Here is a 25,404-nt window from a genome sequence, read left to right as displayed (position 1 = left end):
TGGTTGCCCCTCGCCTGTAAATCTCAGGGACAAGTAGCAGAGCCAAGAGCCTGGTGCCCCCATTTTGCAGATATTAGCAATAGCCAGGTTCCTCTACTGAGCACCTCCTATGCGGCAGACCCTTTCAGGTCTTCCCAGCAGGTAGGTTTCAGGATGCCCACTTTGCAGATGAGAAAATCCAGGCTCAGGGGAGAGAAGTTACTTGCCAGGAGGTGCTTTGAACTGTGCCCTGTGTCTCTTCCCTGACGCGTCTCAGCTGGACAGAGTGGTTTGGGGCACGTGTGTGACCCATTCTAGGCCCCAGGCAGGTCCGGCTTTGCTAAGGTGCTGACTTTGTGTCTTCAAGGTCTGGGGGCAGAGAGAGGGGTGTCAGAAAATCCTGCTCATCAGTCCAGAGGGCCAGAGGGCACTGTCCTGTCGAGTCTGGTCAGGAAACGACCTCGCTCCCTGCTGCATCACCAGGAATCACATCGGCCTGTTTACACACCTGGCAGGAGCTCCAGGAAAGTGGAAAGTTGGCTGGGCCTCAGAGGAGCGGTGCCGAGGCCAAGAGGTCTGTGTGGGCAATGGGTCAGACCTGGCCAGAGAGCGTGTAGGGGCACGGATGAAGGTTCTGGACTGTCTGGCTGGGAGGCGCTGGGAAAGTCCCTCCAGGCCCTCTCTGGGCCTCAGTCTTCCCAACTGAAAATGGGAGGGGTTGAAGTATAATTCCAGCTCAAATCTTCCACAAAGGGGCAGCAGCAGTCTGGGGTTTTTGAAAATGCATGTCGGGCACCTGGGTGGCTCAGTCAGTTAAGCGTCTGCCTTCAGCTCAGGTCATGATCCCAGGGTCCTGGGATCGAGTCCCGCATTGGGGTCTCCCTGCTCTGAGGGGAGCCTACTTCTCCCTCTGCCTCTGCCTGCCACTCCCCCTGCTTGTGCTCTCTCTGTCTCAAATAAATAAATAAAATCTTAGAAAAAAAAAAAGAAAGTGCATGTCTTCTGAAATCAGGGCTACCTGGGTTCAAATCCAAATTCATTCATTCACTTGTTTACTGAGTACCTACTATGTGTCAGACGCTGTCCTAGGCACAGGGAGGTGCTGTGGAGAACGAGCCATGCCCTTACACTGCCCACTGCTTACTTGGGAAGGCAGACAGTGAACAAATAATGACCATTTCAGATTGGGATGGATTCCATGAAGGAAATAACACAGGAGGCTGGTTTAGAGAGTGTTTGGTGGGGTAAGGAGGATAAGTATTCTTGAGAAGGGGTAATCAGAGAGGACTCCTCAGAAGAGGTGCTATTAGGGCTAAGACTTGAATGACCAGAAGGATCCAGCTGTGGAAGATCAGCAGCAAGAGCACCCCAGGCAGCAAAAACAGCAAGTGCAAAGGCCCTGAGGCAGGAAGAAGCTTGGTAGCCTTGAAGAACCAAAAGAAGGCCTGTTAGGCTAGATCACGGTGAGAGAAGAGTATGGAAGACTGAATCAAGCGTGTGTTCTAGGTTCTGAATTTGGTGCTCTGACATCCTGGGACCTTGATAACTCTGGAACGTCAGCCCCTACCAGGGCTAGCTAATTCCTAGAGATAGAAAACAACTCAGGTGTTTTTCCAATGTAAACCAACCAATCCAGAGCCCACACCCCCAACCACCTCTTTTGTTGGGCTCTCTCACTCCAGGCCACGATCCATTCACCTGCCTCAATCACTGAGAGCCAGGTACCAGACAACTAGGGACAGCCTATATCCCAGAGCCCACAGAAATTATTTGTACCAGCCAGTCCTATGCCTGCTTACCCTGACCTGCCCATTCCTTAAATATATAATATACTGCCAGATAGTGATAAACCAATGACAAAAGGTAAGGCAGGGAAGAGAATGGAGTGTAAAGAATTTTTTTATTTCTTTGTTAGATAGGGTGGTCAGGGAAGGCCTTTGAGGAGGGTCGTCTTTAAGCAGAGATGAATGAAATGAGAAAGCAAGCCTTGCAGGTATCTGGGGAAACAGCAGTTCAGACAGAGGGGACAGCAAGTGCAAAGGCCCTGGGGTGAGAGCAATTTTGAGATATTTAAGAAAGAGGCAAGGTCAATGTGGGAGCAGAGGGAGCAAGGGGGCCAGAGCTCCTAGTAGTGATCAATAAATATTAGCTGTTCTTATTCTTTGTTGAGGGCCAACTGTGATCTGAACAGAAGCAAGGGAGCTTGACCTCTGATTTCCCTCACCCCTTATCTAGAAGTTAGGCTCAGAGATTAAATATCGCTAGATGAAACATGATGGCCGGAAGTCTGAGATGGGGGATCCGTGGACAAAGACAGGGGGGTGAAGGTGCTCGCCCCCCACCCTGCCACTCCTCACTGTGAGGCCTCAGGCAACTCACTTCCCTCTCTGGGCCTCAGTTCCCTCTTTGTGGAAGTGGAACTAGAATGAGCCCCAGGTTCTGAGACGCTGTGGCAGGGGCTGTAATAGCAGCAGTTGACATTTATTGAGCGCGCACTACAAGCCTGCGCTTGGTGGAGTGCCTCAAGCATATGAATGCACTTCAGTACAATTAGACCCAATCTCCAGAGGAGTAAACTGAGGCTTAGGACTGACCATTTCAACGTAGCTCATTCCACCAAACACCACAAGCATCTCCCCTTCCCCTCCGCCCCCCCCACAGTTAGCTTCAAAGATCCCTCCAGGAAAAAAAAAATGTGTAAAGGATAGACTGCAAAAGAAACAAAATTTATGTGCATCTGAGATGTAGTTTTTGCAAATGGACCTATCCTTGATCACAAAATCCTGCAAGGAAAGGTCTATGAATAAATCCATTTTATCAGACGGGGGACCATTTCAGAGAGCTTCATGAAGACACTGCAGATTCTTTCCTTCCTCTCACTCCTTTCAAAGCAAAATCTCAGTTTGATACTAACTTGTCTTTAACACCTCTCTTGAGCTTTTGCCTCCCTATGCAACACAGAAAGGGCAGGTCTCGGGCCCTCGGCTTCAAGCGGGCAGCAGAGTGTAGCCAGAATCAGCCAACATTGGAAATTTGTTTATTGCTACTTTTCTTCTATTAGTCACTCATGATCCTGGTTTCCATACATGGTCTTGGTATTAAAATTTCTTTTTAAGTCATTCTATTTAAGTGTTTTGAAAAGGAGGGGAGGGTAGCAAGGCAGTAATGATGTAAAAAAGGGAGGGCATGATAGGAATATAATTAAGTAAGTAATACTGAGCAGAGTAAGGGAATCTGGTAAAAATGTTGTGGGCAGTATTTGGATGATGGAAACTAAGTCAGACTCTAGTCCATTTTGGGGGTTCCCTGTCTGAGACCTTTGGGTTCAATGAGATGATACATGTTTAAAGCACTAGGAAGATACTCGATCCACAGGGCTGGATCTGTGGGGTTTTCTGGGAAGCCCCTGTTAAGGGAAGACTCAGGGTCTGCAAGAACCCTGGCCACCCTGTCTTCCAAAACCCAGGACCAAGAGAAGTGACCGACGTAATGTTTAGTAGCTGTGTGGCCCCACTTTACAGACAAGGAAAGTGAGATCCAAAGAAGAAAGGAGGTTGGTCCAGCAAATTAGGAAAGGGGGCCTTTCCTCAGGCAGACCCAGCACTGCACAGCTGGGCAGGTGGAGTGCAGGTTGGTTCAGTCTCCCTCTGCCAACTCAAGGCCCCTGTGCAACATGCTGTAGCAGTCCTGCCTAGAATATCCCCCCAATTCCTCTTCTTCAAAGCCTCCTTAGAAAGAGTCACCTGCAAAGAGTACCCATTGCAAGAACTTATCTTGGCCACATGGTCAGTCTGGTTACATTTGCTTTCAGTGGGTGTGGGTGCAAGGCAGGAAAGGGGGCAAGACTTGCCTGCAAACACATGGAGCTAGTGCTCACTTGCAAGTGCTTTAACAGTCTCATCTATCCCTACCAGCTGTCCAAGGCCAGTCCCCCAACTTCCATCTCCCAGGATGGCCATTCTTGGAAAACTTTGAGGTGATCCCTCCAGCAGCATCCTGATTTCCTGTGTCTCCAGCACTCTTGTGGCAAGAGCTGAAATCTCCAGTGGCACTGGAGAATTCTCTGGAGAACTCCAGAGAATTGCAATCACTGCATTCCCGAAGTACGTCCCACTCCTTTTCATCTCTGCTGATAGTGTTCTGTTCCAAGCCAGGAGGACATAATATAAGAATTGTTCCCCCCGCTTCTATCTGCTCTTTGGATTAACCCCAACCTCCCCGCAGACCAGCTCACCAGTCGCCAGGGGACAGGTGCACGAGGGCCAACCCTGTCGACCACACAGACTCCTAGAACGTCAGAGCAGTGGTGACCTGGAGACCTCATCAAGCTGGAAAGCCAGGACCCAGTGAGGGGCAAATGGCAAATGCCTAGGCAGCTCCATTGTTTTTCCTGATCTGATACCTCCAAAGTTTTGGGGAACCCATACGTACAATATAACTTCCATTGGTGGTTCCAGAATTTCTGTATGAAAGAGGCTTAGAAGTGGCAATCTGAGATTGGGGGTGGGAGTGGACACTAAGGCTACATGCTTGAAGCTACATTTGCACAGCAAACATAAAGTTTTTGTTAGCCCACCGGCCTTTGGGGAGGTTATCACAGGGTTGATACTGGTTAAGATTACCACAGAAATTGTCTGGAAGCTTTGTTAGCATAGCACACCCACTCTTTGCTTTAAATGTATGTCCCAGATCAATAAAAACAGCAATGTTCTCTGTTCAATGTTCTCTAAGGATGCTGTGATTCACATTGTACATCAGATTGAGAAACATGTCCATTATTAATATCCAAGAATAAAATAATAATAAGTGCATATATATATATATATATATATATATATATATATATATATATATAAAATATGGGGTGAGGCTTTGAGTATGCTGATAGAGATTTTTGAGGGAGGCTAAGATCCCCCAAGAAGCCAGACCTGCCTCCTGGGAGGAGGCCCACACTTATCAGCCCCTTAAATGAGGCAGGGACATCCAGGGCCACACAAAGTGTCCCCACCATGATCTGTAGGGAACCACGAGAGGTTCTTATCCAATTATAACTGAGGAAAGAGTATCAAGTGCGATGATTCCAAGTACAACCCCTGCATTCTGGCTCTGTACCGGCTGTGTGACCCTGGGCAAGTCACCTAACCTCACTGATGTCCATTTCCTCACCTGGTCGGTAGGGAGGCTCATAGCAGCCGTCTCCCTGGTTCTGTGCACATTACACAGCATGATGCCTGAGAGGCTCGTCACATGGTACTTGGCACATAGTAAGAGTTAAGCATTCAGTACAACCCCTTACTCATCAGGCTTACCACCATCGCAGAAAGCTAGAGGCACGTTACCGGAGCACCTTGGGGTTCTCATGCAAGTGGATTCACAGTAAAGCTAATGAAACTTAAGCTTCAGAGCCCCTCCCTGAACTGAATTTTCCACCTGAAACCTGTGTACTTTTTCTTAAAAAGCACCCCTCAAATACTATATGCTTCAGGCCCCATAACACTTGGATCTGGCCCTGGGTTCACAGCTCTTGCTAGAGGGCTGAGCAGAGAGAAGCTTGCAGAAGCCCCTGCTGAGGAGAGAGACACTGTGTGTTCTGTCTTTTCTTCCCTGGGGCTCCACCAGTGACCTCACAGACCCATCCATCCTTCCACCGGTGATGCTCCACAAAGTGAGGCAACTTCCTCGCTCAACCCTTCACCTCAATTCTCAGACGCCAGCACCATGATAGCCCCACTTTACAGACAAGGAAAGTGAGACCCAAAGAAGAAAGGAGGTTGGTCCAAGGTCTTGAGGTCAGCACTCGGCCAGGAATGGGATGGTTTTGAAAAGTGACCTAATCCTTATTCTGGCATTTGTTGTTTCTCTCTTCAATGTCAAAAAAGTCTAAGAGCCTGGATCATTCCACACCAGAAAACTTGTTTGTACGTTAGTCCTGGGTCTCTTTGGCACCAGCTGGTATCACCTTCTTACTCCCTGTGCCCAAGGAGGGCCCCTTCCTCCAGGCAGCCCTCTCTGAATACCTCTCCCAGCTGCTCTGGTCTCTGCTGGTGGGTGCTGGGTAATGTACCACTAAATTACACCGTACTCTCTCTGCTTTTCTTTTTTTATGAACATTGAATATCGCATTGAGAGGTAGGAAAGCAACTTCCTGGAGGTAGAAGCCTTGTCCTATGCCCTCCCATTATGCCCCAGATGGGCTGGGCACCTGTGAGGGACCCAACAGGGACCCGTAACACCATCTTCTCCCAGCCCCCATTGGTGTTGACTTTCATCATGACATTCCTGACCTCAATCTGCAGCCTTTGGTCCAGGGATTTACTTTCTGTGAGAGTGTAGAAACAGCTCAGTTCTGGATTCTGACAAGCCAGGGGCTGGATCCCCACTCAGCTACTTGCTGTGTGAGTCTGGGCAAGGCACTTCATCTCTCTGAGCCTCACTTTTCTTCTCTGGAAAATGAGATAAATACCACCCCCTCCCCGCCCCCAACCCCCAGGGCACGGAAAGGATTCAATAAAATGATGCCCACAGGGCAGAGCTTCACTTCCTGGCTCCTGGTGAGGGTTCCTCAAACCTTGGCTGTTCCCATCAGGGAAGGGGCCTGGAATAAAACCGGCCAGGGTGTCGCAGGCACTTCTGTGTACCGGGCTCAGTTCTAAACCACTTACATCTACTGCATTTAACATTTACAACAGCCCTATGGGTTGACAGTCTCGGTTCCTCCCTTTTCACATTTGAGTGAAATGAAGTTCAGAGAAGTTCTGTGACTTGCCCCCCGTCCTACAGCTTGGCATGCATTGCGTGTTCATTGCGACGGTCAAGTGAAAGGTTGCTCGCAGCGCCCAGCGCATAGCTAGAGCTCCTGGAAGAGGATAAAATCACTCCTGGAGAAGTGAGAACATCCCGGGCTCCGAGGCGCCGCTGGGGAAGGGTTAGAGGGGGGCAGGGTACAGGGGAGACGGTCGAGGGTCGAGGGGGGTCCGGGACCGCAGCGGCCTCCCGCCTCGGAGGCGGGGGGGGGGGACCAGAGGGGCCTGCCCGCGGCGCGGCCCCCCGGGTGGGCGGAGCGGGGGCGCCCCGGAGGAGGAGGCGTTACCTTGGGCGGGAGGGCGAAGACCACCGGCAGCAGCGCGAGCGGCGCCAAGAGCAGCACCAGCAGCCGCCGCGCGCTCCACACCTTCTTGGCCACTGTCGCCAGCGCTGCCATCTGCACGATCGCCCGGCGGAGCGGGCCGGCCCGGGACTGCCGGTGCCTGGCCCCCCGCGCCGGCTTAAAGCCTGGGGGAGGGTCCGGGGAGGGGACTGCGCTCGGGGACCCGCCCTCGCCCCGCTCGTCCCGGAGGAGAAGGGTGGTGCCTGCGCCCCGGGACTGGGGGGGCCGGGGGTGGGGGCGGGAGAGGGCCGGGAACGTTAGGGAACGTTAGGCACAAGAACAAGGAACGGACTCCAGCCCTCAAGGCAGCGTGGCCTCGGGTTTCACCGGCGGCCAGCGGCCGCACCTTTCCTCGCCGCTCTGGACTGCCCGTGGAAGGGCGGCAATGACAGTGTGAGGATTAAAGCGCTTGTTAGTATCGCCTGGGTTTGAGTCCTGGCTTGCACGTCCCAGCTGCGCGGTCGTGAGCGACGGCCTTGGAGCCTCAGTTTACTCATCCACAAAGTGGAGGTGACGCTAATGGTCTCTGCCAGACAAGGGGTCGGTTGGGCAGTTTAAATGGGATGATGCACTTATGCTCAGCACAGCGCCTGGCACCGAGCAAGCGCTCACTGGGAGTCGCCATTGCTGTTGATTTTGTTCTTCCTTCCTTCCAGGGTGGGTGAGTCACCTGCAGGTAGGAGCCTGGAGGCATCTTTTCCTTCCTTCTGGGTAAATGCACAGGAGCACAGTTGCTGAGTGATAAGGTAGTTGCATCCTTAGTTTTTAAAGAAACTGCCAAACTGTTCTCCAGAGTGTTTGTACCGTTTTACATTTCCATCAGCAACGAATAAGTGATCCAGTTTTTCCACATCTTTGCCAGCATTTGGTGTTGTCCCTATTTTTGATTTTAGCCGTTCTGATAGACGTGTGGCAATATCTCACTGTGGCTTTAATATTTTCCTAGTGACTGATGCTGTCCGACGTTTTTCATGTGCTTATTTGCCATCTGCATATCCTCTTCGGGGAATCATCTTTTCCTGCCGTTTGCTCGCTTTCTAATTGGACTGTTTGTTTTATGCTGTTGAGTTTTGAGAGTGATTTATATATTCTAGATATGATATATGGATTGCAAATACTTTCCCCCAGGCTATAGCTTGTCTTTTCATCCTTTCAACAAAACCTTTCACAGAGCAAACATGGTAAGGGGTGGAGGGAGACAAGGATCCTTACTAGCCTGGGAGGACAGAAGTCCCAGCCCCCTCCTCTACTTCTGCTGATACCACCCTGGGAAGGAAGCTGGGACAAACTGTGACAGCCTGGAGGTTGGAAGTCAAGCCTCCTCACTCAGCCTATGCTGCTGGGGCGAGGTCAGTTTTTTCGGTGGTGTTCGGCTGGAGTAGAGAAGGCTTGTCTGAAAATGGTCTCGCTAGGCTGATCTTTCCTCGTGCTTTGGCTATAGCATACAAGCTTTTGTTGGGGCTTTCTGGAAGCTCCTGTTGGCATTTCCGGGTTGCCTGCTTCTTCCAAGTCTAAGATACAGTAGGCAAAAAGAAAACCCAATAGACTTATCACCGGATTGTTCCTTGGGTCCCAAGTCACTGCCTTCATCTCTCCACTTTTCTAGAGTCTTCTTGTTTGTTTTATGTGTATTGTACAGGATTTTCAGTTGTACTCAGCAGGAAGTATAGAGAAAATTATGTCTACTCCATCTTCCCAGAGGTGGAAGCCCCTCTGTTCTTATTTTATTATTTCCCATGTCGGTCAGGCTGCCATGATTCCCGTAAACCCCTAGGGCAAGTTATTTCCCAATGGAACCTTTGCAAGCTGTGATGAAACGTTCTCCAGTGTCCTTTCAAATTGGGCACCTGACCTTGAGCCAGCCCAATAACCGGCTTCATCAAAGGTTCCAGCCAGGTTAGTGGCAGACGACCTCGGATGAAGGGTGACGCCCTGCAGGGAGCACTTTGGACATTCGAAGCCTGGGTGTGGGAGGATAGTTTTCCAAACCGGAGAATCTATTCCCGGGGATTTGGGCCAGCTGACATCATAGAAACTGTGGCCCACTCCCCAAAGCCTGAGTGGAGGCAGTTGGGACCAGGGCATATTGCACCCAGGGCCCCTGGGCTGGCTTCCTTGTTCTGGAAGGAGCTAAGAGATTAAGAGGCCAGTATTTAGTATTAGAGCAGAAGTTTCAATCTGGTGGCTCAAATGGAATAATAATAATAATAAGTAGCAAGCACATATACTGCACTCACAGTGTGGGAGGCACTGCGTTCAGCACTTTTCATGTTTTAACTCATTTAATCCTTATAATAATCTGTTTGCATTACCTTTCTGAGTCTGTCACCCTGCATTAGACAAAGCTACATTCCAATTCCAGCTTGACTTCTTGTGCAACCCTAGACGAGAGCTTGAACTCCAATGGGCCTGTTTCCTTATCTGAAATGGACACAAGAAGAGTATATAGCTCACAGGGATGTTGGAAGAATTAATGAGCAAGGCTGGAGCACAGTACTTGCCCATAGTAAGTGTTCAACAATTGACAACAATTATGATCATTCTGCTTGTGGCCGATTTTATTTTCCCAGGATGGCACCAATGTCTATCTTCCATCCTATGTGGGCTTCCCATAAGCCCCTCTTAAACGTGATTGACACTCTTCCCACTGAGAGTTAGGGGTCGCTGTTCCTGCCTCTTGAAAGTGGGTGGGAGCTTGTGCCATGCCAACCAATAGAACATGGCAGGACTGATGCTCTGGGATCTCCAGGGCTCAGCCATAAAGAGGGTACAGCTTCTGCTTGGGTCCCTCACTCTTGGGACTCCCATCCTTGAAACCCAGCCACCATATTTGAATTTCAGACTAAACCAGGGACAAAAACCACAGAGAGAAAGCAAGGCTTCTAACGAGCCGCCAGCAACAACTAACCAGCCTATGAGCAAATGAGCCTTCAGATGATTCCAGCCCCTAGCCTTTGAGTCTTTCAGCTGATGTCCTAGACATGGTAGAACAGAAACCAGACACGCCCATGCTGCCCTGTCCAAATGTCTGACCCACATGATCATGAGCATAACAAATAGTTGTTTTATGTCATTAAGCTTTGGAGCAATTTGTTACATAACAATAGATAACTATTACTACCGCTATTACTTTTCTCACCCAGAAGTGAGCACATGGGGGCAGAATAACAGAAGAAGGAGGCAAACTCACAGAGGAAGTTGGTGGCGGAGATCAGCCAGGATTTGCATGGGCTGAATCCTCTAAGAAGAGCTCCTTATAGGAAGGAGAGTCCACACAACATCCCTAGTTGTATGACTTGGACCTTTGCACCCTACAAGAGGAGTGGTGGCTCCCAGGCTGGACCCACTAACTCCCTTTCTTTGTTTCTTCCCCCTTTACACTGAGAAAGAAGTAGGATGTGGGAGGGAGTTCTTTTTTTTTTTTTTTAAGATTTTATTTATCTGACAGAAAGACAGCGAGAGAGGGAACACAAGCAGGGGGAGTGGGAGGGAGAAGCAGGCTTCCTGCAGAGCAGGGAGCCCAATGTGGGGCTCGATCCCAGGACCCTGGGATCTTGACCTGAGCCGAAGGCAGACGCTCAACGACTGAGCCACCCAGGCGCCCCATGGGAGGGAATTCTTAAAGAACTTCCACAGTTGATGGATGGTTTGACTCCCATTTATTTTCATTCCCTACTAGGCTTGTCCATTAGACAGATGATGAAACTGCAGCTCAGAGAGGTTAAGACATTTGCCTAAGGTCACACAGCTAGTGCATGATAGAGCTGAAATTCCAGTGATACACACCACCCCTCCCCCTCCCCATTTTTAGAATTATTTTTTTTAAGATTTTATTTATTTATTTTAGAGAGACAGAGAGAGAGAAGCAGGGTGAGAGGCAGAGCGGAAGGGAGAGAGAACCTCAAGCAGACTCTGTGCTGAGTGTGGAGCCCGACGCAGGGCTCGATCTCATGACCCTGAGGTCATGACCTGAGCCAAAACCAAGAGTTGGACGCTTAACTGACTGCACCACCCAGGCACCCCTCCCCATTTTTAATAGCAAAATATTTGTAAAATTTATGTAAAGTGTGCATACATATTGATTATAGTCACCAGCCCAGGGTTTTTTTTCCTAAAGATTTTATTTATTTATTTGAGACAGAGCCAGAGAAAGAGAGCACAAGTGGGCAGAGGGACAGAGGGAGAGGGAGAAGCAGACTCCCCGCTGAGCAGGGAGCCCCATGTGGGGCTCGATCCTGGGACCCTGGGATCATGACCTGAGCTGAAGGCAGATGCTTAACTGACTAAGCCACCCAGGCACCCCTACCAGCCCAGGTTTTAAGGGCTTTCTATGTGCCAAGCACTCTGCTGAGCGCTTACATGCATGACTAAGCCATGCCTAGTTCTTTGACTCTATGTCCTACCTGCCTTCCCCTCGATCGCTGCATCCCTCCCTCTTTGTGACCTTCTTTCTGCTCCTTGCATGCCGAGTTCTTGGCATGGACTGCTCCCTCTGCCTGGATGTCCCCCCCCACACCCCACCCACCCTCCCATCTCAATGGCTGCTTTTTCTCTCACTCAAGTCTCGACTCAAACATCACCTCTTTCAAGGGGCCCTCCCAACTACCTAATCTCCTGGAACATAACCTTCCTCAACTCTGCATCACGCACTCTGTATAAAATCCCCCAAATGCTTTCCCTCACAGCATGAGTCATCGTTTGAAATGATTCCCCACTAGATTAAACATTAAACTCCATGAGAGCAAGGAGTCCAAATTATTTCCTGCCAAACTCCCAGTGCCTGGAACTGTACCTGGAACATAGCAGAGGTCCAGTAAGCCCTGAAAAATTGAACATGCCTTAAATCATTGTACTTTATTATATTTTTATTATATTATTATTATATTATATATTATATAATATATATTATTTATTATTATTTATTATTCTCATTATGAACATCAATCAAAATCATATCATTCATTCACAAGTATTAATTGAGCACCTACTATAGACCTGGTATCATTCTGGGTGCTGGGGCTTTGGCAGTGACGAAACAAGACAAAAGCCTCTGGTCTCATAGGGCTTTCATTTTGTTAGCTCTATAATAAGATAAATGAGTGGAATACATCACCTATCCCATAGTGCTTAGTGCTATGAAGAAAAATAAAGCTGGGGGAGGGGAGAGTGCACAGGGAGTATTGGCACCAGCTTTCCATCCCCCTGCACAGAAGGGGGGACTCAGTGCCTCCCCTCCTGCCCGCCCCCCCCCCGGCTGAGCCCTGTACCACTGTCAGCATCTTTCAGTGTGACATTTGGTCAGGCCTCTACAGCTCCAAGAACAATATTGGCTTTGAAGCCAGTCCTGGCAGGTGGGCCTCAGGCTGGGGTTGGGATTAGTTACCCCTTTCGGTCCCCTGGCTGGGTTCTAGCTGCTCAGCCTTGCAGGGCCTTTCCTCTCTATGGGGGAGGGGGAGGCCCAGAGTCCCGTGTCATCTCCCCCCTGCCCCGTACCTGGGTTTGCATCTAACTCTGGGTTCTGGGCCATCCCCTAACCTTCTGTATCCCAGGCAGGAGAGTAAAGGTTTACAAACATGAGGAGGCCTTTGATCGGCACCAAACCCCCAGGGTTCTGAATGTTTTTTGTTCCAAGCTGCAGGCCAGGACCATACTCTGCTTTGCCTCCAGCAGGGAAGACTGTGGCGTGTGTGTGTGTGTGTGTGTGTGTGTTTGGGGGTAGTGGGGGAAGGCTCATGTGGCTCCATGATTTTCTTCCCCACAGCAGGCTGTTGCTTGCGTGAGGGAATTCAATTCAGCAAATGTTTACAGAGCACCTGCTACCTTCCAGGCACCATTCTAGACAGGGACCAGTCCGACCTTCCCTGAGATGAAGCCATTCTCACCTAATAAATACCTGGACAAACGGAGGCTCTGTCCAAAAGAAATAAAGAGGGTGGCTTTGGGTAGGCAACAGACAGTGCCTGGCACGATCTCTATCATTTATAAGCTGATGCCTGGGCATCGCTTAGCATCTCTGAGACTCAGCTTCCTCATCCATAAAATGGGTACAGTCAGTAACTGCTGTTTCTGCCCTCTTAGCATCTATCCCCTGTCCTTCTCAGGAACACCTTGATTTTCCTTAGGGCAGTGATTCTTAGAACAGCATCACTCGGAACTTGTTAGAAATGCAAATGCTCAGCTCAGGCCCAGACCTTTGGATTCAGAAACACTGGGGCTGGGGCGGGCAATGTGGGGAAGTGCACCTGGGTATCTTTGGCTTCTAAGTGGAGCAAATGATGCTTTATTATAATTGCTTGTTTGTTGGTTCTAAAAATAGTATTAACAGGTTCTATAATAGTAATAACAATTGCTAGTTGTTACGATGCGCCAGGCACTGTGGTGGCACTCTACATGCATTATTTCGCTGATGCTCCTGCTGGGCATTGATGTGCAGCCCAGGGCCCCTCCAAGGCAAGCCTGATGGCCCCAAATGCAGGAAGTGTGGTCAGCAGGCGGCCACCTGCTGCCAGCCCTTCAGGGATGGTGTCCCCGCAGAGAAGAGCCTCTCGACGCTCCTGTCCTTCCAGGGGTAGCCCGCCAATGACTGTGATGGGAGATTATAAGGGCCTGTTCATCTCACCCCAACTTGGGACATCTCTGCAGGGACACTGTAGGCAAAGAGCTCCCCATGGGGTCGGATGAGGCTGTTGTTGGGTCTGCTTCGCGATCCCACTTCCCCCCCCCCCCCCCCCCCCTGCCTTCTTCCCTTCTGTGGAGGATGACCCCCGAGGGCACGCCTTAGTAAACATCCTACAGGCCACACTGCATCTCAGTCAGCTTCCTGGGATTCCGACCCATGACAACACTCACAGCAGCTCCACGGGGTAGAATCATCGTAGGTCCTTCCTACAGATGAGGACACCGAGGCGCAGACAGGTGCGGTGTGGGGTCCCTCATCATGCAGCTGGTAAGCAAGGAGACATGGGATGGGAAGCCATGGAGTTTCTGATTAGAGAAGTGGCATAAACCGGCTTTACAAGGGTGCCTCTGGCTGCTGAGTGAGGAAGAATATGAAGGGGCAGGGCAGAAGCAGGGGAGCAGTGGGGAGATCACTGATTCTAGCAGTGCCAGGGGAGGGGAAGGCGCTTGGGGGAAAGGGAGCTGGGCTTCCTCATCACTGCAGCTTCTTCAGGATCCAGCACAGAGCTGGATGCAGCCAAGGTGCTCAATAAATAGTCAGTGAATGAATGAGTGAAGAAGTGAGAGAATGGATGACAAAATTAAGGCAGGAGGGAACCAGACACCCCCACGCAGCCTGAGTGATTAGCACGGGGCCTGCTGTATAGGGATGCCCAGCTAAGGTGCTGAGTGGATAAATGAGCCAAGTTCTGGGTAGGGAGAGAAGAGGAAAAGAGTGAAGGAGAGGAAGGAGAAGGAGGGAGAGGGAGGGAAGGGAGAGAGAGGAGAGAAAGGAGGGACAGAGGAGGGAGGGGATAAGCAGGAGGGAGGGAGGAGGATGGAAGGGGAGGGAAGCTTCTTCCCACCCACAGTGATGGTAACTGGCGACCTCTGCTGGCAAACAGAGCCACTCCTCTGGGCTCGAGAAATGGCAATTCGGTCCTTTGGAGGGGCAGCACCCTGAATTCAGGACACAGGCGGAAAGTCCCAGTGCCCTTGTCAGCTGGTCTCACAGCCAGGGGTTCTGGCAGCCAGAGGCAGCCAGGTTAGGACCAGGATGAGGTGAGTGAGGCTCTCACTAGGGCACACATTTAAGAGGGCACCTAAAAACTCAGTCATCAAGACAAATATTTTAATGTAATATTTAAAAAAACACCTTGGCTAACTATGACCCGCAAGCTGGCTACCTGGTTTTGTAAATAAATTGTACTGGAGTCAGGATCAGGATCGGGGTTGACTTTCTCGGTCACAGCAGAGATGGTACACACATCCCTTCGCTGGTGGTGTTCCCAGATCCTCGTGACCAGCAAGAACATGCCTGCCTGTGCAGGGCACTCACTATGCCCACCTGGGGTAACTCCATTCCGTGGCCCATGGGCCAGCCACAGGAGCTCTTTTGAATGTTCCAGAAGATGTGGGCATTGTGTCCTTTGTCCTTTGCAGTGTTGGACATATCTCAGTGTCACACCACATTTCCCTGGCTCTGCCACTCCCTAGCTGTGTGACCTGGGGCAAGGCTCCTCTGTAAAATAGGTTAATGCACGCAGAGAACCCAGTAACTGCTCAATAGTGAACTGCTAGGGTTAAAAATGCGGGTTTGAATCCCAGCTCTGTCATGTATGTGACCCTAGGACATGATATTTTGCATTGCTGAGCACCTTCCCTCATCTGTAAAATGAGGTTTATAACCCATCTGGGAAGGTCCCAGTCGGAATTCACTAGCAGGGCTGCTAGTGCCATTGGCTCACGGCTGCAAAGTGCTGGCTGTCCCCACGAGGACTTGGAGGAATCTGGAATTGCAGAGGGTTGCTTAGCCCTTTGTGAGATGCTGAACCAGGGACGGAATCCACTGCTCGCCTCAGAATGTTTGATAATTCCTTATTTCCCATCGCGGCCCCGGGCTGAGTACACAGACGGTCCGGACCGTTCTCCAGTAGCCCCCTCTCCCTCGAAGCTTGCAAAGATCACTTTAACTCGTCTACTGCTCCTGCCTCCACGGCCACTGGCCACCATGTCACACGCTCCAGGGGGCCAAGCGGTTGGCAGCACACGCGCCGGGGCCTCCACCCCAGGCGACCGCTATCACTGACCTGGCCAGCGGCAAAGCCTCCTCCCTGGTTTCTCGCATCCCCTCTTGCCCCCTTTAGCCCTTTTCCTACCGATGTAATCCTTTCAAAACATGAGATGTCTCCCTGTTTAAAACCCTCTGGGTCGCACTGAGAACAAAACCCAGGCCGGTTACTAGGCCCTGCGTGATCTGTCCTTACCCTCCTCTCCCATCTCACTTCCTGCTCCTCCTCCGCTCTGCTCGCTGCACACCGGCCACCTTGTGGCCCAAGGATGCCCCTCCTTCACCAACCTTGACCCTGATGGCGGTTCTGCCTGGAACACACCCCCCACCCCCCCACCCCCGGTTCTCCGTCACACAGCAGTTCCAACATCAGTTTGTTTCCTAGGAGAGTAAGGCCAGCCTCATGTCCCCTCTGTAGCTCGGGTGCCCGGCACACAGTGAGCACTAGGTACGTGCTGACCCACTGGCCGCGCACATGCGCCAACCAGTCACGCCCCCCCCCGCACCCCAAGGCAGAGATGAGCCTTACAGTACTAGTGAGGAAATAGGAATGAGCCCTCTCACTGACTGAAATAATTGAAAAAATTATTGCCAGCCCCTAGGGCCCCTGAAGTTTCTTGAAAATGTTATATAATGCCAATACATATTATAATAATATAAAGATAAAAATGTAAGCAATAAATATAACATAAATATATAAAATGATATAAAAATACCATATCCAGCATCTGATTTCTTAAAGTATCACCAAGGAGCACTTGGGCTCGGGAGCCAAGTACAAGTACCCTCTGCTACCCGTGACGTCCTGGACAAGCTCCCCCCTTTCTGAGCCCATTTCTCCATCCACAAACTGGGGATAATACCCAACTCAGAGTTGTTTTAGATCCAGTATGAACACTCCCGGCACAGTATCTGACAAGCAGTAAACAGGCAATGATACTAACTCTCCTCTCTACTAGTCACCACTACCCAGGAAGGGAAGTTTTCATTCAGCCCTGGGCATCTGCCACAGGTACAGGGCTGACTACGGGGAAGGAAACCGTCCTGGACCCAAGGGAATGCTCACTCCCTGTGCACCCCAGTACCCCATAAGATACCGGCCACACGTAAGGCACTCAAAATATTTATTTGCTAGCTGGAGCTGGCAAGGAGGAAAGGTACTTTATTATACTTCTCCACAGCCACACACCTCTGGGGAAGAAACTGAGGCTGGGCAGGGTTTTAAGCGTGAGCTAGTTAGTGGCATTTTGCATCTTCGCTCAGTTTTCCTGCCGCTCCCCTTAAACCAGGCTTTATCAAACTTCAGTCCTTCCCAAGCCACGTCACCTCTTTTGTTCTATGTAGTTATTACCTGTGATATAAATCAACTCACTTTTTTACTTATATAAATTAAAAGGAACTTTATATCGATCACATGTCTTAATTAGAAGGTAACCATAAAAATACAGACCGAAAATAAAAACAATGCTGTATAAAATTATATAAATTTCAGCTGCCTGAAAGCTATGAGCCTGCTTTTTTTAACAAGACTAATTGGAGTTAAGCAGTATTTTTCCTCTTTTTGTACTATGACCCTCAAAAAGAAATATATTTTACATCAAAACTCGGTATATACCCTTGCCTATATATACCCTTGAAACAGATTTTTTAAATCAGTACTTACGTGTCATGCACTCTGATATTCCCTAGTCTATGAATCTACTTCATTTTCAAAATGCTGGCTGCATCCCACTACATTGGTTTCCAGAGGACTATGCCACGTACACAACAAAAAAAAATGCGGGATTGGCGGGTTGATAGAGATATCCGTCACCAACTGCGACTTTGTCCTCTTCTCACCCGAAGGACTGAAAAGCAAACAACGTTGTCACTATGTGGTTCAATGTTCTGCAATGCCATGCCCACGTACCCAATGTACACATGGCGCAGCCGGAGAAAGCCTGTCCTAGATTTCTGTCAGATACCCAGTTCTGCCTAGAGTATGTCTTCTGTACACAGTAAGCTGGCGAGAACAGTCAACTGCACATGATGACACTTAACAAGCATGATCACAGACAGTGCTTAAAAACATCTCAACACCTTTATTTATGTCTAATCTCATACTTGGAGCACTCCTTCAAATTCACTTTCACATAAATGGCCTAAATGTCTGTACTTGTCGAACAGACTCTTCTACCCTACCATGGACCTCTTTCTTCCTCTCAGGCGCACTTCATCTAATTTTTTTAGCACTGGCCTGGACTTTTTGGAGAAGGTGGAGTAGCTGTTCAGACAGGCTTCAAACACAGTCTCAGTATTGGGATGGGTACTGAGGAAGGCTTTCTCTAGCACATAGAGATCGACTCCCTTATCTTCCGGAAGTGCTGAAATGAAACTGAGTCCAAAGTCGATGAGCACGATGTTCAGCTGTTCCACGGGGGGTTTCAGGAGCATGTTTGAAGTGGTGAGATCACCATGAATGAGGTCTTCATCGTGCATTCGAGCCAAAACCTGCCCAACTGTCCTGGCTAAGCCAAAGAGACTTTGGGGAGTTTTTTCAGTCTCCATGGTGGACTGAATATAATCTCGAACGGTCACTGAGCCTTCAATTTCTTCCATGTATAAGCAGTTGGAAACATAGTCTACGAAAAAAACAACGGGGGCAGATATCCCTGCAATCAAGATAGAAATGGTTATTGGATTAGATTCTTTCTTAATGTTAAGTTTAATTTTCAAAGATTGAGCCAGACTTTCACAGTGCATATCTGCTCATTTCAGAAAAAAAGATTTAGGAACGTTGCAGAATAGTACAACTTAACTCGTCTGGAAGTGTCCCCTGCTCATGCCCTGCAGGATTGTGCCTTAAGCCGCCCCACAGCTAAGTTTAGTAGTGCCAAAGCACCCTCCTCCTCTCCACTCTTTATGATTGGATTTCATTTGTCATACTTATTCCCTAAAAAAAAACAAAACAAAGAGCCAGAAGGGTAAGCATCCTCAAAAGGACACAAACAGGGGCACCTGGGTGGCTCAGTCGTTAAGTCTGCCTTCGGTTCAGGTCATGATCCCAGGGTCCTGGGATCGAGCCCCGCATCGGGCTCCCTGCTCAGCGGGAAGCCTGCTTCTCCCTCTCCCACTCCCCCTGCTTCTGTTTCCTCTCTTGCTGTGTCTCTCTCTGTCAAATAAATAAATAAAATCTTAAAAAAAAAAAAAAAGGACACAAACAGGCCAAACAGAGTGTTGGCTGAGAGCTTCACCTTTGCAGTCAGAAAGGATGGGTTCAAATCCTGGCTCCCTTCCTTATTAGTTGTATAACCTAAAAATCACATCAATTCTCTAAGCCTGTTTCTGATTCTAGAACATGAGAATGATCCCTCCAAGAATTCAAAGAATTCATTGCAAAGATTCAATGAATATTTATTGAATGACCATCAGGCCCAGCACACTTTTCTAGATACTGGAGACTTATCAGTGAGGATACAGCAGGAAACAAAGCAACTATGATCCCTCCTTAATGGAACTTATATCCTAGACAGGGTTAAAATAGAAAACAGGAACACACAAATAACCATTAAATCCACGCAAGGGCAGAGATATGTCTGTTCGCTACTGAAATTTCTTCCAGCCCTCCCACTACCTAACAATGTTCTGGTGTAAAGCAGGTGCCTAAAGAATATTAATAAAAGAAAGGATGTGTAAAAGTCAAAAGCCAGTGTTTCTGAGTCAGGTTATGGGCTGAGAACCTGGCTGGGTCACTCACTAAGCTGTGTAACCTTGGGCAGTTACTTCCCCTCTCTGAGCCTCGGTTTCTCATCTGAGGCCAAGGCATACCGTGGTAGTGTACAATGGTGTTTTAATGAAAAAGTAAGAAACGATTTAATGAAATCAAAAATGTACTGAGTGCTATGTACCAGCCATACATCCAAACATACCGTGACTTCCCTTTACCGGTGAGGAAACTGAGGGCGAGGGTAAATAATTTGTTGAAAGCCTGCATATGAAGCAGTGGTGTCGGTAATTTGAACGCTGAGAGCCTGGCTCCACGGCAAGTATCTGTAATTACATCTGCTTCTTAAAAGTAATGAATGAAGAGATAATGATCGAACACTGAGACGGTACAAATGGGGAAACCGAGGCTCGGGGCATTTAAATAGCATGCCCCCCGTCGAGCAACAGTGGAAGAGCCAGGAACTGAATCAGGAGCAAGGGCTCCAGGACAGATGCTCGTCGCAGCTAGGAAACGCAGCTCCTTAAGAATGAAGGAAGAGAGAGATGAAAGGATGACGTTTCTCAGCAGAAGTTCACGCAGAGGGTACAAAGGGAGAGACTGAGACAAAACGGGGCGCGGCGCTCAGGCGAGACCCTCGCTCGCGTCGCCCGGGTCCCCTAGGCCCCCGGGCCGGGCCGCCTCACCTGCGCGACGGCAGCGGAGCAGCGCCCGGGCCTCTTGCACCGTCCGCCGCCGGCCGAGCCGCGCCTCCAGCGCCGGGTGCCGGTAGCCCTTGGGGAAGCGGTGCTTCACCACGGCCGCGCGGCCCTGAAAGCGGCCGCGGAACACGCGCGCCTCGGCGCCCTGCTTCACCAGCTCCAGGCCGCTCAAGAAGCGGCTGCTCCGCTCCCGGGCCGCGACCAGCGCCTCGGCCTCCGGCGCCAACTGCTCGTTCTCGTCGGCCGAAGAAGCGTTAGCGGCGGCCGCCATGACAGAGCCTCGGCGCCGTCGCTCGGAGCCCGTCGGCTCTCTCCGGAAACTGCCGGCGATGTTCGGCTCGCTCCGTAAGTCTTCGGACCTCTTCCACCACTCCAAGGCCGACACTTCCGCCTGTGGAAGTGGCCCCGCCTCCCACACCTTCGGCTATTTCCGTAAGCCTTCGGCAACTCTCGGTCAGAAACTCTTCACGTTCCTGGGCTCTCTCCGGAAGCTCTGAGCCTCTTGGTCTGCTTTGGTGGCCCCGCCTCCCTTCTTTGGCTCCTTCCGGAAATAGTTTACTAATGGTATCCCCTTTTGACTCTTAAAAGCGTTCTAGTTTGGATGGTAAATTATATGGTCACCCTGTGGGTGGTAGAGTGGCGGCGGGGTGTAGGTAGTGGTCCGATTTTAAATAAGGTGGTTAAGAAGGCTTCTGTGAAAAGAAAAGGCTTCTTTCTAAGAACAGGTGACGTTTGAGCCTTGTGAGTGGATGCCTGGAAGAAGAGCATTCCAGGCAGAAGGAATAGCAAGTGCAAAGGCCCTGGGGGAGAAGTGTGCTTGGCATGTTTGGGGAAGAGTAAGTCTCTGTGCTTTCCGTTCTCATCTACAAAATAAGATTGTAAATAATATCCATCCCGGAGGTTTTGTGAGGATTAAATGAGTAACTAGGGGTAAAACACACAGAACCATGCCAGGCACATGATAAGCATTCCGTAAATGAAAGCTATTATTATTTATGGAGGGCTTAATACAATATCTATTATAAGTAGACTCCCAGCATCCAACCACTCCCCATAGTGCGGTGCCCCAGGGCTACACCAGAGCCACATTGCACTGTGGAAGACCCTCCGTTACCCCATGTCTTGGCTACCAGTGCTCAGACACAGGCGCAAGGCGGTTTGTGTGGCTTACAGCAAGAACCCTGACTTGTACCACCACTGAATGGCTGGGTGTTTGGTGATTGTGTTAGTTAGGGTACAGGATAAGCTGCTATAACAAAGTGACCTAAAAATAGTGGCTTAATTATGAGAGATCTTTCTTTCTTATGTAAAAGTATAGATCTGGCATCCTCAACTGGTTGCTACCTTCTCTGAGTCTGTTCCTGTTGCTCCCCTGCTCCACCTGGCAAGAAGAGGTATCAGGGTGGGGACAGGCAGCTAAGAACTTGATCCAAAGTTCCACACATCACTTCCACTCACAACCTATTGGTCAAAACTCAGTAACATGGCCCACGAAGCTAAAAAGGAAGCTGGAAAACCTATTCTCTAGCAGGGCAGCCATGAACTCAGCTACAACTTTGGGGAAATATTACTAAAAGGAAGTAGGGGAGGAATTATAACGGGGCAATTAGTAGCCTGCCAAAAGTTTTGATATTTTAAGCTGCAAGTAGCAGATTTGTCAACTAAATGGCTTATTTAGGATAAACAATAAGTTCATTTATTATCCAACAGAACAAAATTTTAAGAAGTAAGGGGTCCCAGGTGTCCTTCAGTCACTTTATGATTTTAAGGACCCAGGGTCTTTCCATCTTTCTACCTTCATGTTTGTATTCATGCCCTTCACCAGCCTCAGCTTTGTTCCCTACACTTGTCATCTTATGGTCATAAGACGGCCACCAAAGTTCCACACATGATATGAGGACACACAAACATCTGGCCAAAGAAGAGAGGGGCTACATCCTATACACTTCTCTTTATTTGGGGAAAAAACCCTTGCTGGATGTCCCTCCTCTCCCACCAGGCTTCCTCCTGGCCCACGCGTCTTTGCTTTAGCTGCCGAGGAAGCTGGAAAAGTGAGGATCTGGCATTTTTGACCTGTCCAGGCAGAGACCTGCTCTAGAAGCAAGGAGGAAGGGAGCTAGGCATAGCCACTGGGGAGGCATCCACAAGTACCTGATGCACCGTGTGATGCAGCAGCAAGCATCATTTCTTTAAGGTTCAGATTCATCATCCTCAAAATGAGGATGATCAGTTTTACTGTGATAATTGCTTATTAAGACTAAATATTAAGATGTTACTCATGAGGGTGTCTGGGGGATGGCAGACACTCTCCGTATGCTCGTTTTCCTTCCCTCATCGGGGACCCTGTTTGAAACGCTGAAGAAAGGCCCTTTCGTCCAAGGGTTGCTATGACACCAACCCTCAGCTCTGCAGCCCCTGCATTCCATTCACACACAGGGCAAGCCACCTTTTCAGGCATCACACCCTTTGTGTGGACACAATGTGGTTTCCAGCACCTTTCATCAGCCCAGACTACTCAGAGCTCACCCAGAACCAATTCTATTTACAATGCCCAGCTTCCCAAGTTTGTGGCTTCATTATCATAATTGTTAGTGGCCACATAGCCATCTCCATGGTTACCAAATCTGTCTGAACCCCTCCTTTGGAAAATCCACTGTGCAAACATATTTACAAGTCCCAGGCTCTCTGTGGTCAGATTGGTTCTGGCTTCTACTGTAGAAAAACCTAGTTTAAAACTTTTCAGTGGCTCCCCATTGTGCTTAGGATTAAAGACCCACAAGGTCCTGCGTGGGACCCTTCTGTCCTTCTTCTAGGCTCATCTCCTGTCAAGCTCCCATTTGCTCTCTGATCTTCAAACACATTTGCCTTCTCACAGTCTCTCATTCTTACCAGGCTCCCTCTTGTGATAGGGCCTTTGCACCTGCTGTTTCCCATAACAGAAGTGCTTTCCCCCCCCTTTGTTGCCTAAACCCATCCAGGCTTCTCTGTGTGCTCAGCTCAAATGTCACTTCCTCAGGGAGGCCCTCCCTGACTTCTCAGAGGAGAGAAAACCCAACTTTGATGAGTTCTGATGTCCCTTTTTGGCATTGTCACAGACTTCCCTTTTTTGTTGGTTTGTATGACCATTTAAGTATTGGCAGGATTTAGTTCCTCACTGGCTGTTCCTGGAGGCCACCCTCAGTTCTTGCCATTTGGGCCTCTCCATTGGGCAGCTCACAACGTGGCAGGTGGCTTCATCAGAGAGGGTGAGTGACAGATCAGAAGAGGGTGAACAAGATTGAAATCACCATCTTTTACAACCTAATCTCTGAGATGACATCCATCACTTTTGCTGCATTAGAAATGGAGCTAGTCGGTCCTGCCCACCTTCACGGGAAGCCATTTTTGAAGATGCTTACTGAAAGGACCCATTAGATCATTTCCTTTCTCACTTGGGCCAACAAATGAAGAGGGATTCTCTATTCTCTGGGAGAGACAGAACCCGGCAGCAAGCCTACACACATCCTCATGACTTTAATGTGAGCCACAGAGATCAAAGAACATCTAGGGACTTCATGCCCTTTCTATCATATAAATTCTATAGGTTATCTCATTGGAATGGAACAGTCCAGGCCTTGCTATACTAGGCCCCTGTGTCACCAATCTATCATAGCCACTAACTCAGGAGACCAAGGGGTGAGCATTGCCCTGGTCCACTGTTCCAACCCGAGGATCCTGTAAGGGCTGGACAGATCGGAAGCATAGCTCCTGGCTGCGTCTGCCAACATTGTTGTCAAACAAACGCAGATTAACTCGTCGCAAGAGAAGCCAATAACTCAAGAGGTGAGGGTTTGGAAAAGAGAAAGGGAGAAATTTATTTGGGGTGTGGGCAGCTGGGGGAGGTGGTAGGCTCAAACCTTAACAACTGACCTCTCCTCCCACAAGATAGACACCTAGGGTTTTATAAGGAGAGGTTCAGGGGGCTACTGCAAGACACCTGGCAGGGAGCATGTGATCCTGAGTGGGGGTCGGTATGTATTCAGCACATGGTCACAGGCAGAGAAGGGGACGTGGTCTTCTAGGCATTCCTTGGCTATCAGGGCTTTTCTGACCTGGCGATTGGAATGTTCTGGTCATTGCAAAACATCTTCATCAACGCAAGAAAGTGCAATAAGAAATAAGAACAATGGGTTTCAGTTAGAGCATGAGTGAAGGGGTCTTGTCTATTTCTGGCTTTAACTGTTGGGGTCTATAGTTGAGCAAGAGGGCTCACTGACACCCAGGTGACAATTCTAGGTACTCACAGATGAAGGAGGAATTGTCATGTGACAATGGCCACGAGGCCTCCTTGGGCTCTTCTCCATCCCGGCAAGGCAATAGAGTGTGATGGAGAAGAGCCTGATTTCCTCATAAGTGGGCTTGACTCCCTGCTCAGCTACGTACCGGTGTGTGCCTTTGAGCACTACAGATCTTACTTATTATGCCAGCAACTTACTTTACCTCCCTTTGTCTCAATTTCCTCATTCATAAAATGGGAGCAAATGGCAACAGTTACTATTTCATTAAGCAGTTGTGAGGGTTAACAGTGAGATAATACATGCAAAGTATTTAAAGTGTATAATTATCACTTAATAGTTTAATCTATCGTTCCTATTATTATTGGTGCATAACAATTCACTCCAGAACTTTGCACCTGAAAAGCATCCGTTTACTATACTCCTGGAATTTGTGGGTCAGGAATCCAGACTGGAAACAGAAGGGATGGCTTGTCTCTGCTCCCCAGTGTCCGGAGCCTCAGCTGGAAAGATCTGACGGCTAGGAGCTGCAATCGTCTGAAGGCGTGTTCTGGAAACAGTGCTGGACAACTTCAAGGTGAGGACCACCCACTGGCGTGTCCACACGTGACCTCTCTGTACCTTGGGCCTCTTCACAGCATGGCAGCATCCGGGTAGTTGGACTTCTTAAAGGCTCAGTGCTCCCGGTGCCAGTGTCCCAGTGCCCCAGTTTCCAAAGTCACGCAGTGCCAACTCTGTGCCCCCAATGGGTCGAAGCCGTCACAAGCCCACTTAGATTTCAAAGGAGGGAACAAAGAATTTTGGAGCCCCATTTTCAAACTGCCCAACTGGGGATCTGGGTGTGTTGTTGTCAGAACTGTACAAGGGTCGCC

At 49.4% G+C, this 25,404-nt stretch overlaps 2 protein-coding genes across 4 annotated transcripts in view; both read right to left on the bottom strand.

The window, feature by feature from the left end:
* Positions 1–7,252, bottom strand: part of SLC13A3 (solute carrier family 13 member 3) — a 69,425-nt gene extending 62,173 nt beyond the window's left edge. Inside the window, exon 1 of one of the 2 annotated variants that reach the window (XM_032419244.1) lies at positions 7,070–7,252. In XM_032419244.1, coding sequence (XP_032275135.1) covers positions 7,070–7,180 — 111 coding nt within the window. In that variant the 5' untranslated portion in view covers positions 7,181–7,252. The remainder of the gene's footprint in view (positions 1–7,069) is intronic. The other variant, XM_032419245.1, reaches the window with a different exon arrangement.
* Positions 7,253–7,992: 740 nt separating this feature from the next.
* Positions 7,993–20,606, bottom strand: TP53RK (TP53 regulating kinase). Of its 2 annotated transcripts, XR_004301196.1 has the most exons (3): positions 20,244–20,606; positions 17,518–18,505; positions 7,993–9,547 (listed from the first exon to the last, which is right to left on the bottom strand). XR_004301196.1 is itself a non-coding variant. In XM_032419246.1 (2 exons), exons 1-2 carry the CDS (start codon positions 20,527–20,529, stop codon positions 18,027–18,029), a joined length of 765 nt encoding a protein of 254 aa, XP_032275137.1. In that variant the 5' UTR covers positions 20,530–20,606; the 3' UTR covers positions 16,582–18,026. The 2 variants fall into 2 exon arrangements, 1 of the variants encoding a protein (XP_032275137.1); XM_032419246.1 differs by lacking the exon at positions 7,993–9,547 and having other exon boundaries at positions 16,582–18,505.
* Positions 20,607–25,404: the final 4,798 nt, after the last annotated feature.

The sequence above is a fragment of the Phoca vitulina genome, unplaced genomic scaffold (assembly GCF_004348235.1).
Source record: "Phoca vitulina isolate PV1807 unplaced genomic scaffold, GSC_HSeal_1.0 scaffold22, whole genome shotgun sequence".
NCBI lineage: Eukaryota > Metazoa > Chordata > Mammalia > Carnivora > Phocidae > Phoca > Phoca vitulina.
The sequence above is the reverse complement of the archived record's forward strand: the minus strand, read 5'-3'. Positions and strand labels throughout refer to the sequence as shown.